The 15,918-nt window shown below is 40.5% G+C and overlaps 1 protein-coding gene across 7 annotated transcripts in view; it reads right to left on the reverse strand.

Moving 5' to 3' along the window:
- Positions 1–15,918, reverse strand: part of igsf9bb (immunoglobulin superfamily, member 9Bb) — a 682,739-nt gene that overhangs the window by 109,946 nt on the left and 556,875 nt on the right. For all 7 annotated transcript variants that reach the window (XR_011963911.1, XR_011963912.1, XM_072593172.1 and 4 more), the window contains 2 exons: positions 6,150–6,290; positions 1,507–1,623 (listed from right to left, as the gene is read on the reverse strand). Coding sequence is in view for 5 of the 7 variants with exons in the window: in XM_072593172.1 (XP_072449273.1) it covers positions 1,507–1,623; positions 6,150–6,290 (258 nt within the window). In the remaining 2 variants the exon portion in view is untranslated. The remainder of the gene's footprint in view (positions 1–1,506; positions 1,624–6,149; positions 6,291–15,918) is intronic.

Here is a 15,918-nt window from a genome sequence, read left to right on the forward strand (position 1 = left end):
ACAGATAACACTTGGAAGAACTTCCTCAACAGGTCAGGCTATTTTGGAGCAGGTGGTTTTAAAAGCTCAAACGTCTGGCTGCATTTAAATCTAAAAGCAATGACAAAAGAAAAGTTCAATAGGATTTGGGTGAAACACCAGAAGAAATATCCTGTGTAATGTTTAGACATTACCAAAGAGATTTTGCCAGTGAACACATCTTGCTTGCATTCTTCTTCCTCTCCGAAATCTCTTCACCTTTGCTCTGCAAATAAAGCCCATGCTTTCGCAAACACTTTCATGCAACACATCTTCTTTCTCTGCAATTTCTACACCAAATTCACAGTAGTTTGAGGCATCTATTTTAAATTCATGAACAGGATGCAAATTCATGAGATTGAGGTTCCAATGCTGCCTTTAAAATAATGTCTCCTTGGTCAAGTTATGAGTGATTAAATACTTTCCATTCCATTTTTAAAAATGATTTGGAGATGCCGGTTTTGGACTGGGGTGTACAAAGTTAAAAATCACACAACACCAGGTTATTTTCCAACAGGTTTAATTGGAAGCACTAGCTTTCGGAGCACTGTGCCTTGTGGTGGTTGTGGAGTATAAGATCGTAAGACTCAGAACTTCTAGCAAAAGTTTACAGTGTGATGTATCTGAAATTATATATTGAAAAAGACCTGGATTGTTTGTTAAGTCTCTCATCTTTTAGAATGAATGTGTTGGTTTCAGTTCTTTCATATGTAAATCGCAGAACTTTTTTAAAAGTTACACTCTCAAGTGAACTTTAACAATTGGTGTCATGTCAGCCCAGATAATGTAATTAAGGTGTGAGCTGCCCTGTGTAAGACTGTCTGTACCATATATCATTTCAGGACTATAAACTGGTGTTGTGTGATTTTTAACGTTATTTTTAAAAAGTTCAAATACTTTGATACTTTTTCTTTCAATTAGATATTGATGCTTTGAACAGCATTTATTGCCCTTTCTTAATCGTTCTTGAGAAGGTGGTGATGAGATATGGGCAAACAACGTTAAACAACTCAATCTGATGCAATTAAAACAAAATTTGCTTATTCAGTTACATGACCTACAGCTTTGTTCATCTCTTCAGTAACTACAATAGAGTGAAAGAAGCATAAGCATGGAAACATAGGAAATAGGAGCATGTCTGGGCTATATGGCCCCTCAAGCCTGCTCCATCAGTCATTATGATCATGGCTGATCATCCAACTCAGTACTCTGTTCCCACATGCTTCCCACACATGTTGATGCAGTGGATGCAGGATCTCCTGTTAATTTTAAACCTGACATCGATAGATTTTTGTCAAGCAAAGGTATTCAGCGAAGGTGTATGGAGATGGGCCACAGATTAGCTGTGATCTCATTGAATGGTGAAACAAGCTCAAATGACTGATTGGCCGACTCCTCTGCCGATCCCTTTTACAAGTTTGCTAAGCCAATATCACTCTGGCAGCTTCATTAAAGTTAGATAGCATAAACTAAAATAGATTCAGATACCTTCCTCCAGGAGATTATTGGGAATGGATCACCTGCAGCAGCACATGGAATGACCAGTTCTCGGCCTACTTCCTGCCGATACTCCCAGCCTGGTAGCACCGTAAAGTAAGGAGGATCCTGGGAAACAGAAATTATATTTTTCCAAGTTCTTTTTCATTACTATTATAAAAGTTATTTTCCCAGGGTATTGTTTTAAGCTTCATTGCTGATCTTAGCAAGTAAGAACAAATGTATAAATTGGCTTACAAATTATTGTAAATTCTTCAATTTTCAGCCCAGACTTGCCTTAAACTCTTTCTGAAGAATTCTGCCTCTACTCTGAGGTTTAATTGTACATTTATACAGGTATTTTATATTACATTTATTGACATGAAAACTTATAATGGAATACGAAGATAAGATAAACAACCTTAAGATGGAAAATGCAGCCCTCAAACCTCACTACCACACTAGATCTTGAACTGTAATTAGAACAGCATGGGAAACTATTATAAATAAAGTACAGTACTTCCTTTTTTAATATGCTATGGTCAAAAAGCCTTGCAAATGTTTGGTCTCCAGATTCAAATATCAACCATCATGGATTTGACAAACCATTTCCTCTCACATGATCCGCTTTAGTAGTGACGTCATCAATCATGAGTTTTCCCTTCAGTCCCCATTTATTGTGATATTCAGGTAAATATCATCTATCCATCTGAGAATTACAACAAAGTTACATTTACATTATTCCTTCAAACTCAGAACATCCCTAAACGACTTCACAATTTGACCTTGAGCGTAAATTCAAGCCAAAGAATCGTGAAGGGTGACCAATGGCGAAACTGATGCAATAGCTTTTAAGGATATTTGAATCTGGGAAGGAATGTTGCAAGAAGGTTTAATTACAACTGAGTTAGCAGCAGACTGCAATGTGGTCTAAGGTCATGTCATTCTCTTTCTGTAAATAGCTTTTACACTAACCTTGCATTTTGTGTTTATCTTCAAGATACAGCCTTACAAAGGGAATCGCATGAGCCCAGTAACAATAACTAGCATTGTAAATTGATAATATTAGAACTACAGGTCATAGCAACAGATAACACTGGAAAACAGAATATGACAGTAGGAAGTTAGTGCTTTATAAAAATTAATTATTGGTAGCCTTCGATGTGAACTGTGTAGAAAAGATATTTATAATTGTGTATAATAGTTATTGATGTGGGCGGCACGGTGGCACAGTGGCACAGTGGTTAGCAGTGTTACCTCACAGCACCAGAGACCTGGGTTCAATTCCCGCCAGGCGACTGACTGTGTGGAGTTTGCACGTTCGCCCCGTTTCTGCGTGGGTTTCTTCTGGGTGCTCCAGTTTCCTCCCACAGTCCAAAGATGTGCAGGTCAGGTGAATTGGCCATGTTAAATTGCTCAGAGTGTTAAATGTAGGGGTATGGGTGGGTTGTGCTTCAGTGGGTCGGTGTGGACTTGTTGGGCTGAAGGGCCTGTTTCCACACTGTAATGTAATCTAATAATTTGAATAAACATCAATCTTTTATTTTCCAGAAAAATACTTTTTAAAATCACAAAGCATCTCAGTTTATTCAGTCTGCTCACTGGTCCCTCTTGTGACCTGCGATACATATTATGGTCTTATCGGTCTTGTTATGGCGATTGGTTAAGGCATTTTCAAACTCATTAACAATTACAAAATAACGTTTTTCACGAATGGTTCCAGCCACTGCTGAATGAAAGGCTGCAAGCAAGGCTTTGAAGGAAAAAGCCTGAAGGAACTTGTAACACTAATTGATTCAAACTGCTTGGTGGTTAAAACCCAGCATTCTATTATATTAGACCATCCCCCACCCAGTCTACCTGCTACAGGCAAACATCAAAGCTGAGTGCTAGGCATGGCAATGAATAAGCCATTCCACATCAAATATAGTATTCAGTTTGTTTAAAAACGTATTATGCTTTTAAAAGCTTACATCTTTTCTTGTGGCATCTTCTGACATTTTTGAGCACACATATACTAATATGATAAAAGTCAGTACATGTATATGGAAAGTACAGTAATTAATTTTTCTAAGCTTCAACAAGTCTCGCTTAACCTCATTCTTTGTCCTGTTTTTTATAGATACAATGCAGCTGTGTGTGTTCAATACAAAGGCTTTATTGAAGTGAACTTAGTTTACCTGCAGTTTGCATGTGTGTGTCTTGGTAGAAGTCAGATAGCACAGAATAGAAATTTGTACGATTGTATTTCAATCCATCCAATCCCCTTTTTATACAAGAAGTGAATTTTCATGCATTATTGTGCACATTTTCAGTTCTTCAAGTTACCAAACACACAAACAACTGTTCTCTTTCATTAACAGTTTGATAATCCTACCACTATCTACACATGAATTGCACACATAGTCCTTAAAATGTTGGTCTCTTAATAGTACATGTTGTCGTTGGCCGTTCATCTGGATCATGTTGTTGCACCAGGGAGCATCATTCTTAAATCATTTGTTGTTGCTGTGGTACATACAGTTCCATTTCTGTTAGTGAGACCCCTGGATAGTGTGGTTGATGAGTGTTCTGTGTAGGTGATGCATTTACCTTTTCCTGTTCAGCTACCTGCAGTTGAGGAACAGCTTCCCCAGATGGGTGAATGGATCTGTGGTTGCAACAGTATATGTGATTGTTTACTTCCACCACATACAATTCATGCAACAACTGATCTATGCATGTGCTAGGTTGCTACTTGGGCTGGCTTTATTGACGGCATTGAAGAATTGTACTTTGAGTACTTTGTACTTCAATGCTCAAATCTAGCAATGGGCTTGCTGAAATGAAATCTGGTTTTCTGTGGTCATACCTTGATTATTTTTTTCATTACACCTGCTACTAGTTCTAGCTTTACTAAGTATTGGAACAGTGTTTTGGACGCGGTGTGATATTAGTCTTTATAGTGGATTACATTCAATTCCGTCAACAGATGTGTTTGTGCAATCAAGAATTGCCTTGTATTCATCTGTGTGGAATGTGTTTGATTTACTCATACTTTGCTCATGAACAGAAGGTCATAGTCACTCATGACCATATCAAGAATGATATAATAGTTGATGTGTGCTTTTAAACACTTGACAATCTCACTGGTAATATTGAAATTAACTGATCTATCTCCCAGTAGTCAGAGTAGCCATCGACAGAAACAAGATAGTCAGTTCCTGTTGATTGTCATGTTGGTAATCCATCCTGTAGGCGTTGTCACTTTCTTAATATCCTCTTTTTCAGCAGCTCTACCACCTTGTCTTTTGGGTTGGTCTTGAGAGCAAATGGAACTTTCCTTGGCAGATGTTGAATTGGTCTTGCATTCTCATCTACTTTGAGATCACATTCTCCTCCAAGATATCCTAACCCTTTAAATGCACCATTGTACTCCTCTAGGATATGTTCCAGACTGAGAGGAGTGGCATATGCTCACCATACATGATCTGTGCATGTTTCTTCAGAAGTTTGGTGGTCACAAAAAATGCTATATAAATGCAAATTTTCTATTTTGCTTTCTTTTAACATTAAAACATTTTAACTCTAAAACAATTGCTTATATTTTAGTAAACCAGTTCAAGGTGTGACACAAAGGAATCAATTGATATATTTTGACCAGCTTTGGGTTGTAATGAGAAAAAAAAGGAATTTTATCATTTCATCAATGCCAACGGTGATGGTTACAGATATCTCTGACATTAGATTAGATTCCCTACAGTGTGGGAGCAAGCCCTTCGGGCCAACAAGTCCACACCGACCCTCTAAAGAGTAACCCACCCAGATTAATTTCCCCCTGACAAATGCACCTGGCACGATGGGCAATTTAGCATGGCTAATTCACCTGACCTACATATCTTTTGGAATTTGGTAGGAAACCCACGCAAACACAGGGAGAATGTACAACTCCAAACAGACAGTCGACTAAGGCAGGAATTGAACCTGAGTCCTTGGCACTGTGAGGCAGCAGTGCTCGCCACTGAGCCACCATGCCACCCTTGCATATATCATATTGGAACTGCATTCAATTTTGAAGGATAGCTGAGAACAATGACCAAATTCATATTAATGACAGCAAAATCTAGTAGCAGTTTTCACTGCTAATCAATGGCTGTCTTTGCATTGCAATGATTGTTGTACAAAATGATGGTGGTTACTTGATTGGGACAGTCCTACTCTCTGTGTTTTGAGGCATATAATACAGCTTGTTGTGTTGTATATATATAAAAAAAGCACGAAAGACATCACTGAGCCACACAGCACTACCAAGGCACAAATGGATGCCACTATGCTGTTTGCAGAAGTTCATGCTCAGTTAAACTTGAAGAAGAAATACCAAATGTGGTGAGTTTCCAATGCAGAAATTTTCATTTAGATCTTTCTGATTTGTAAACAGACCACTGAGAAATAGGAAGGAAAACAAAGTATTTCAAACAATGAGCATTAAGATGTTGATAGAGAGTCCTTTAAACTTCAACAACTGCAGCTGATAACTGATTTCAACAGCCTGGCTTCTGAATAATATACCATTTTAAAATAATTGAATTGAATTAATGGACACTATAAGTGGTTGACAGGATGTCCCTTATTTCATGAAGGTACACACAAGGATGGATTAATCAATCTCAGCTTACCTTAAGCACCAGTCGAGCAGGGGTAGACTGTCCCATAGTACCTAGAGTATTGTAAGGCACACAGGCGTAAGTGCCAAGAGCTTCTTCTGTAGCTTCTTCCAGTGTAATGGTCCCATCACTTAGCAAATTCCAACCTTGAAACTGCCGGAAAAAGTTACTGTAAATGATGTCATCCAATCAATTTGGACAAAATCAGAACATCCTTGTAAAGCAGTATTTTAGTAAGTCTCTTAGTAATGTACCACACAGATTTAGTGGCAGATAAACATCCGAATGTGGCAATAACACAGTTCTTTCAGTTCAAAGACAGGATTTCCATATTAGGCTCTGCTCACTGTAGGTGTCAATCCTGACAAGTATCAGTTTGGTTTGGTTGGCAGCACTTTCACTTTTGGGTCATAAGCTTATGGTTCAAACTTCACTGCAGGACCTGAGCACATAATCTGGGCTGACACATTAAATGGAAGTGCCTTCTCTTTGATTGGGTGGACATGGAAGATCACATGACACTGTTTTGAAGAGCAAGGAGTTCTTGAGATCTCCTGGTCAAGGGGTATTCATCATTCAATATGAGATAAGCAGACGAAGTGTCCATTTATCTCAATGTTGCTTGATGGACCTTGCTGTGGACAACGGGATGCACACTTGCCTGGAAAACACCAGTGACGATACTTTAAAAGTAAGTAATTTGCCATTGGATATTCGGAGATGGTCTGAGGTGCTTTATAAAAAAACATTTTCTTACTTCCACTGTAACTCAATAATCCCCCAGTCCAAAGCCAGCTTGAATGAATAAAGATTTAAGGTATTAGTTAGGCTTGAGTAAGCCTGCTGATTATTTGGTGGGTTGAGTGCATCAAAAACTCAAGCTTGAATGTGCTTCTTTGGTCCCATGACAGGGGACCAAGAAAACAAGATGGAGCTGCGCTCAAATTTCTAGTGAACCCTTATGAAGGCAAAAAGTATTTCAGTAAACATTGAAAACCAGCAATCTGTTTGCTTCAAGATTACAAAAGTACAATTCAGATTGATATTCCTTCCTTGAAATCCAGCAATAGAAAGTAAAGCTTTCATTTTGCCACCATTATGGGCATGAATCCGTACAGCATGCAAGCGGGCTATTTGGCCTATCAGACCCACCCCCCCATCTATAACCCTGCATTTCCCATGGCTAATCCACCTAGCCTGCACATCCCTGGATACCATGGGGAATTTAAAACTAGAATATTGAATATTACAGGACAGTACAGGCTCTTTGGCTCTCGATGTTGTGGTGACCTGTGGAATCAATCTGAAGCCTATCTATCCTACACTAAATGTGTTGGACTGTGAGAAGAAACCGGAGCACCCAGAAGAAACCCACACAGACACGGGGAGAATGTGTAAACTGTACACAGACAGTCGCCTGAGGGTGGGATCAAACCTTGGTCCCTGGTACAATGAGGCAATACTGCTAACCACTGAGCCATTGTGCCACCCTGGAAAGAGGCTTGAACATAGAAAAAAAAAATCAAAATCAAAATAAAAATAAACACTGCCCTTTTTTTATGCTGGAGGGAAGCATGCAACCATTTTTTCCAGTCAATGCACTTTGCAACATGACCACTGATGCAGTATGATTGCCTGAAAACCAATTGGACCGTTGCCAGGGCACTAATCACAAATGCACTCAGTGGAAAAGTCTCCTTACACACAATTCTAAATCTTTATTTGTGCTGACTACTTTACTTAGTTTCAGTGTAATAAAAAAAGAGAAAAATAAAGCCTTTGATGGCTTTAATTACTGGCAAAAGGCCAATTCTGATTTCCTTTCACAACCATCTAAAACTAATATAATGTATATGACAAAGATAGACTGCTAGATCATTCCACGGGTGTTCACCTGTACTCAATAAAGTGAGACTTATGAAATGAACTGATTAGTTTAAATTCTGAGTAGATTATAAAAGCTCTGAAGAGTCAATGAATATTTTATGGTTTATAAATTATACATGACTGAATTGGGTGAGTAAACATTAAGGAATACAGCTGACCTGAGTAGAGTAGATAACTATCAATACTACCTGATGTGCTTGCTCTTCATTTGCCTCATACCTTTGTAATAAATTTCACTATTTACAAAATGGTTTTTCAATAGTTTTGAGCAATGCTGTAATGTTGCACTTGTTAGTTAAACATAAAATTTAAACCTTCAGCTGAGAGCTGAGAATCTGCCAGCAGAAAAGCTAAGCTTTTAACTTTGCATTCATGTACTGGAGTACCTGCCAGTAATACTTGGCACAAGAGCCGTCACTTTCTCAGTTGGACTGGCATATCAGATGCCTTATAGTAGAAAATCTTGGAGAGGAAGCTACTCTGTGCAGAAGTCTAAAGCTTAAATGTGCTAAACATGAATCACTTTGCCATGGTAAAACAAATAATGAGGGTGGCTTACATTTCTAAGCTGTAGTTCTGACTTCCTGCTTACTGTTTTTACCTCTTGCTAGTTCTATTCCCTACATCCTGACTCCCAACCCTCCAGCTTGCCACAACAAGTGTTTGTTATTCCCTTTCCTGACCCTGCCACTGGCTGTTTCCCTTCTCCTCCCATCTTATACTGTTCATCTTGCTCTCTTTCACTCATTGCCCCTCTCCTGAGCGCTCATTCACAGCAGGAGGTAGGGAGATAGGCAACAAACAGGAAGTGACAGACTCAAGAGAGGGAACTGGCATGTCAAGGTTCAAGACAGGGTTGACCAGGGAAGCAGTCAATGGGATGGTCAGGAAAGCCGACGTGTAAAGCGATGTTTACGTAGTAACCACACTAAACTAAATTTCTCCAAATTATAAATTGCACGAAAATGAAATGCACAATTAGAAAGTGATTTAAATGGGAATCCCTGTACTCAGAGCTAATGTTTCATAAGTTTATCATCAAACATTCCAATCACAGTACTAATCACAATAAATATTTGAAACAAAAAAGAGTGGCTAAGGGGTAAACATTTGTCCTTTAGATGATGAGAAGGGGATTTAGTAATGGGAGGAAATGGCCGAGCCATTGAACAGATATTTTGTGCTGGTCTTCACAGTGGGGGACATGAATAACATGCCAGTAATTGACAAGGAATCGATGGTAGGTGAGGACTTGGAAACGATCATTATCACAAAAGGGATGGCGTTGGGCAAACTAATGGAGCTAAAGCTGGACAAGTTTCCAGGCCCTAATGGAATGCATCCCTGGGTACTAAAAAAGATAGTGGGGGAAATAGCAAATGCACTTGTGGAAGTTTTCTAAAATTTGCTGGACTCTGTGGCAGTTCTAGTAGATTAGAAAACAGCAAATATGATGCCATTGTTTAAAAAAGGAGGTAGACAAAAGATGGGAAATTATAGGATGGTTAGCTTACTGTCTGTAATGGGGAAAATGCTTGAATCTACTATCAAGGAAGAAGTAGTAAGACATTTTGATAGAAATTGTCCCAATGGGCAGATGCAGCATGAATTCATGAAAGGCAGGTTATGCTTAACTAATCTAATGGAATTCATTGAAGACATTACAAGCATGATGGACAATGGGGACCCAATAGATGTGGTGTATCTAAATTTCCAAAAGGCATTCGACAAAGTGCCGCACAAAAGGCTGCTGCGTAAGATAAAGATGCAAGGTGTTATGGGCAATGTATTAGCATGGATAGAGGATTGGCTAACCAACAGGAAGCAAAGATTGGGAATAAATGAGTGCTTTTCAGGTTGGCAATCAGTGACTAGTGGTGTGCCTCAGGGAGCAGTGCTGAAACCACAATTATTCACAATTTACATAGATGATTTGGAGTTGGGAACCATGGGTATGTGTGTCAAATTTTGCAGATGGCACCAAGATGAGTGGTTAGGGCAAAGTATGCAGAGGACTGTGAAAGTTTGCAGAGGGACAAAGATACTTCAGGTGAGTAGGCAATGATCTGGCAAACGAAGTACAATATTAATAAATGTGAAGTCATCCATTTTGGTAGGAATAACAGTAAAAAGGACTATTATTTGAATGGAAAAAATTACCGCATGCTGCTGTGCAGAGAGACCTGGGTGTCCTTGTACATGAATCACAGAAGGTTGGTCTGCAGGTGCAACAGGCAATAAAAAAGGAAAATGCAATTTTGTCCTTCATTGCTAAAGGGATTGAGTTTAAAAGCAGGGAAGGTATGTTGCAGCTGTAGAGGGTGCTGGTGAGGCCACGCCTGGAGTACTGTGTGCAGTTTTGGTCTCCTTACATGAGAAAGGATTTACTGGCACTAAAGGGGGTATAGAGGAGGTTCACTAGGTTGATTCTGGAGTGGGGGGGGGGGTTGGCTTATGAGGAGAGACTGAGTAGACTGGGATTATACTTATTGGAATTTAGAAAAGTGAGGGTGGAATCTTACAGAAACATATTAGATTAGATTACAGTACAGTGTGGAAACAGGCCCTTTGGCCCAACAAGTCCACACCGACCCGCCACCCACCCATACATTTACCCCTTACCTAATACTACGGGCAATTTAGCATGGCTAATTCACCTGACCTGCACATCCTTGGACAGTGGGAGGAAACCAGAGCACCCGGAGGAAACCCATGCAGACAACGTGCAAACTCCACACAGTCAGTCGCCTGAGGCGGGAATTGAACCCGGGTCTCTGGCACTGTGAGGCAGCAGTGCTACCCACTGTGCCACCAATTAAAATTATGAAGGGAATAGATAAGATATAGGTACAGAGGATGTTTCCACTGGCAGGTGAAACTAGGACAAGAGGGCATAGCCTCAAAACTAGGGGAGCAGATTTCGGACCAGGTTGAGAGGAAACATCTTCAACCAAAGGTTTGTGAATCTATGGAATTCCCTGACCAGTGAGGTAGTTGAGGCTTCCACAGTAAATGTTTTTAAAGCTATAACAGATACATTTTTGAACTGTAAAGGAATTAAGAGTGATGGAGAGAGGGTGGTAAGTGGAACTGGGAATATGAAAAGATCAGCCTTGATGAGATTGAATGATGGCACTGGGTCAAATTGCCTGATAATCTACTGCTGCTCCTAATTATGTTCTTAGGTTCTACGTAAAGGTGCAATAGGTACTGTCAGTAAATATGACAAATATACAATGGAGTTTCCAATAGTGAAATTTAGCAATGTAATTTGAACTGAAACATTTCAATCGATGCAAAGAGATTAATATATTATAAAAATCATGGATTGTTGATTGAGTCAATGGAATGAGAATTAAATAATCCTGGTTTAAGCATAATCCATCACAATTGACTTAAACACTACAAGAATCTGAACAAGAATTTAAGAAAATAATAAAGTAGAACAAATAATGTAGTGTAGTCCATTACTTGGATGTTCATTCAAGGCTTCTAGCTTCTTGTTTCCCCATTCTTGCTCATTTCCCTATATTCCCTATATTTCCCTTGTTGGGGCATGTTTGCAATTGCACCACCAACCCTCTTGTGCATTGTTGTGGTTCTGTTCGCCGAGCTAGGAATTTGTGTTGCAGACTTTTCGTCCCCTGTGACATCCTCAGTGCTTGGGAGCCTCCTGTGAAGCGCTTCTGTGATGTTTTCTCCGGCATTTATAGTGATTTGTATCTGCTGCTTCCGGTTGTCAGTTCCAGCTGTCCATTGCAGTGGCCGGTATATTGGGTCCAGGTCAATGTGCTTATTGATTGAATCTGTGGATGAGTGTCATGCCTCTAGGAATTCCCTGGCTGTTCTCTGTTTGGCTTGTCCTATAATAGTAGTGTTGTCCCAGTCGAACTCATGTTGCTTGTCATCTGGGTGTGTAGCTACTAAGGATAGCTGGTCATGTTGTTTTGTGGCTAGTTGGTGTTCATGGATGTGGATGCAAAAGAAGTTGCATCAAGACACTGTTCAAAAGGGCCATAACACACTACAGCCCACCAGAACTGCAAAAAGAGGAAGAAGAACACCTCTACAATGTATTCGCCAAAAACGGATACCCGCTCAATTTCATCATCAGATGCCTAAGGGAAAGACAATGGAATGAGGACATGCCACAGCCCAAAGGATTAGCCACACTACCATACATCAAAAACATTTCTGAACTAACAGCCAGACTACTGCGACCACTAGGACTCATAATAGCACACAAACCAACAGACACTCTCAGACAACAACTCACCAGGACGAAGGACCCGATACCAAGCAGGAGCAAAACCAATGTAGTGTACAAAATCCCATGCAAGGACTGCACAAAACACTACATAGGACAAACAGGAAGACAGCTAATGATCCGCACCCATGAACACCAACTAGCCACGAAATGACATGACCAGCTATCCTTAGTAGCCACACACTCAGATGACAAGCAACATGAGTTCGACTGGGGTTACTATTATAGGACAAGCCAAACTGAGAACAGCACTGGAAATTCCTAGAGGCATGGCACTCATCCACAGATTCAATCAATAAGCACATTGACCTGGACCCAATATACCGGCCACTGCAGCGGACAGCTGGAACTGACAACCGGAAGCGGCAGAGACAAACCATTATAAATGCCAAAGGAAACATCACAGAAGCGCTTCACAGGAGGCTCTCAAGCACTGAGGATGTCACCTAGACAGGGGCCGAAATGTCTGCAACACAAATTCCCAGTTTGGTGAACAGAACCACAACAACGAGCACCCGAGCTACAAATCTTCTCCCAAACCTTGAACCTCTAGTGCATGGCTGAAGTCAATACTCTTCAGTGTAAATTTTGGGCAGAGGATGTCTACAAGCTAGTCACACCTGGAGGGCATCACAGCTGACATTAGTCCAAGCCACAACCAGAAATTCATGCCCCCAGACTTTGCAGCTGAAGCTGTTATTCTGGGTTAGTTATTCCTCTTACTAGCTCAGGAGCACAAGATAAAGGAGCAGAATTAGGCTATTCGGCCTTTCAGGTTTGCTCTGCCATTTGATCGTAATTGACATGTTTCTTAACTCCATTCTCCTGCCTTCTCCCCATAACCTTTGATCCCCTTGTAATCAAGAACCAATCTATCTCTGCCTTCAATACTCTCGATGACTTGGCCTCCACAGCCCTTGAGGCAATGACTTACACAGATTCACTATCTTCTGACTGAAGAACTGCTCCTTATCTGAGTTCTAAAGGATCACCCCTTCAGACTGTGGCTGTGCCTTGGGATCTAGTCTATCTTACTAGTGGAAACATCTTTTCCATATACACTGTCTTCAAGCCACTTAATACTCTGTAAATTTCAATGGGATTGACTCCCTCGTTCTTCTAAAATCCATCAAGTACAGAGCCAGAGTCCTCAACTGATTCTCATATGTCAAGCCCTTCATCCCTGGGATCATTCTTGTGAAGCTCCTTTGGACATCTTCGAAGGCCAAGATAAGGGACTCAAAATGGCTCATAAAAGTCCAAACACAGCTTGACCAGAGCCTTATATAGCTTCAGCAGTACATCCATGCTCTTGTGTTCGAGCTCTCTTGAAATAAATGCTAACATTGCATTTACCTTCATCACTGCCAACTGAACCTGCATGTTAACCCTAAGAGAGTCCTGAACTATGAATCCTAAGTCCCTTTGTGCTTCAGATTCCCCATTTAGAAAATAATCTATACCTTTATTCTTCTTTCAAAAGTGCATAACCTCGCACTTTCCCACATTATATTCTACCTGCCACTTCTTCGCCCACTCTCCTAAACTGTCCAAGTCCTTCTGCAGTTTCATCATTTTCTCAATACTACCTGTCTCTCCATCTACCTTTATATAATCTGCAAACTTAGCAACGATGCCTTCAGTTCCTTCATCCAGATCATTAATATATATTGTGGATGGTTGTGGTCACAATGCTGACCCCTGGGGAAATTGACAAGGCAGTGGCTGCTGTCCTGAAAAGGACCCTTTTATCCCCACTCTGCCATTTGCCAGAGAGCCAATGCTCTATCCATGACAGTACTTTGCTCCTAACACCATCATTCTTAGTTCATTGAGCAGCTTCCCATATGGCATCTTGTAAAAAGCCTCCTGGAAATCCAAATAGATCATGCCCACTGGCTCTCCTTTGTCTAACTTGCTTGTTACCTTCTCCAAGAATTTTAACAGATTTGTCAGGCATGATCTCTCCTTGAGGAAGCCGTAGTGACTGAGCCCTATTTTACCATGCGCTTCCAAGTGCTCTGCAATTTCATCCTTAATAATGGACTCTAATGTCGTACTAAAACTGAGGTCAGCCAAACAGCCCTACAATTTCCTGTCTTCAGCCTCCCTCACTTCTTAACAGAATGTTACACTAGTTATTTTCCAGTCCTCTAGGAAACTCCTTGACTCCAGTGATTATGGAAAGATCATCACCAATGATTCCACAACCTCTTCAGCTATCTCCTTCAGAAACTTTAGGTAACTTATCCATCTGAACTGGGTGATATATCCATCATCAGACCATCCAGATTCCCAGCACCTTCGCCTTAGTGAAGGTCACTTCACTCATATCTGCCTCTCACTCTCTTGAAGTTTCTGATATGCTTCTGATGTCTTTTACCATGAAGACTGATGCAGACTACTTATTCAGTTTCTCAGCCATCTCTTTGCTCCCCATTACCACATCTCCAGCCTCATCTTCCAGTGTTCCAATGTCCACTCTTGCCTCTCTCACTTACTTTACATATATCTAAAAAAGTTCTTTCAATCTTCTTTATATTACTAGATAGCTTACGCTCATATTTCTTCTTATGGATTTTAAAAATTGTCCTCTGCTGGTTTTTAAAGGCTTCATAATCCTCTGGCTTCCCATCAATCTTCACCACATTGCATGCTTTTATTTTTGCTTTTATGCTGTCCTTAACTTCCCTTGTCAGCCATGGTTGCCTGTCCTCCCCTTAGTACGTTTCTCCTGCCTTGGGATGAATCTCTGCTGTGCATCCCAAATTAGCCTCAGAAACCCCTGCCATTGCTGCTCAACTAGCTTCCCTGCTATGCTTCCCTTCCAATCGGCTCTGGCAGCTTCTGCCTTATGTCTTTGTAGTTATCTTTTCAGAACTGTAACACCAATACATCTGATTCCAGCATCTCCCTCTCAAGCTGTGGGGTGAATTTTATCATATTGTGGTGACTGCCCACCAGGGGTTCCTTCACCTTAAGCTTCCTAATTATGACTGTCTCATTGCACATCACCACATCCAGAATTGCCTGTTCCCCAGTTGACTCTACCACAAGTTGATCCAAAACAATGTCATAGACATTCCACAAATTCCTTTTCTTAGGATCCACTACCAAGTCCATTTTCCCAGTTCACCTGCACTTTGATGTCCCTCATAATTACTCTAATATTATCTTTCTTACATGCCTTTTCTATCTCCTGATTAATTTTCTGCTCCACATCCTAACTACTGCTAAGAGGCTTGTAAACAACTCTCATTAAAGTTGGTTTTTCATTGTAGTTCCTCAACTCTACCTTCTGACCATCCATCACTTCTTGCCATTGATTTAATTTAATTTCTTACTAACAAAGCAACCCCTCTGCCCAGCTGCCTGTCCTTTCAATAGGACACATATCCTTGGATATTTAGTTCCCAGCCTGGATCCTCTCTCATCTCTATGATGCCCACAATATGGTACCTGCTAACTTTAATCTGCGCTACAAGGTCATTGGCCTTGTTTCATATGCTGAGCACATTTAATTACAACACCTCCAGCCCTGCATTGAGTGGCCCCCTTCTCATAATTGTCCCCCTATCTGTTGTGCCTGAAGTTATATTCCTGGCTCTTTCAATACTCTTTGTCCTT

Source organism: Chiloscyllium punctatum, chromosome 23, assembly GCF_047496795.1.
Source record: "Chiloscyllium punctatum isolate Juve2018m chromosome 23, sChiPun1.3, whole genome shotgun sequence".
NCBI lineage: Eukaryota > Metazoa > Chordata > Chondrichthyes > Orectolobiformes > Hemiscylliidae > Chiloscyllium > Chiloscyllium punctatum.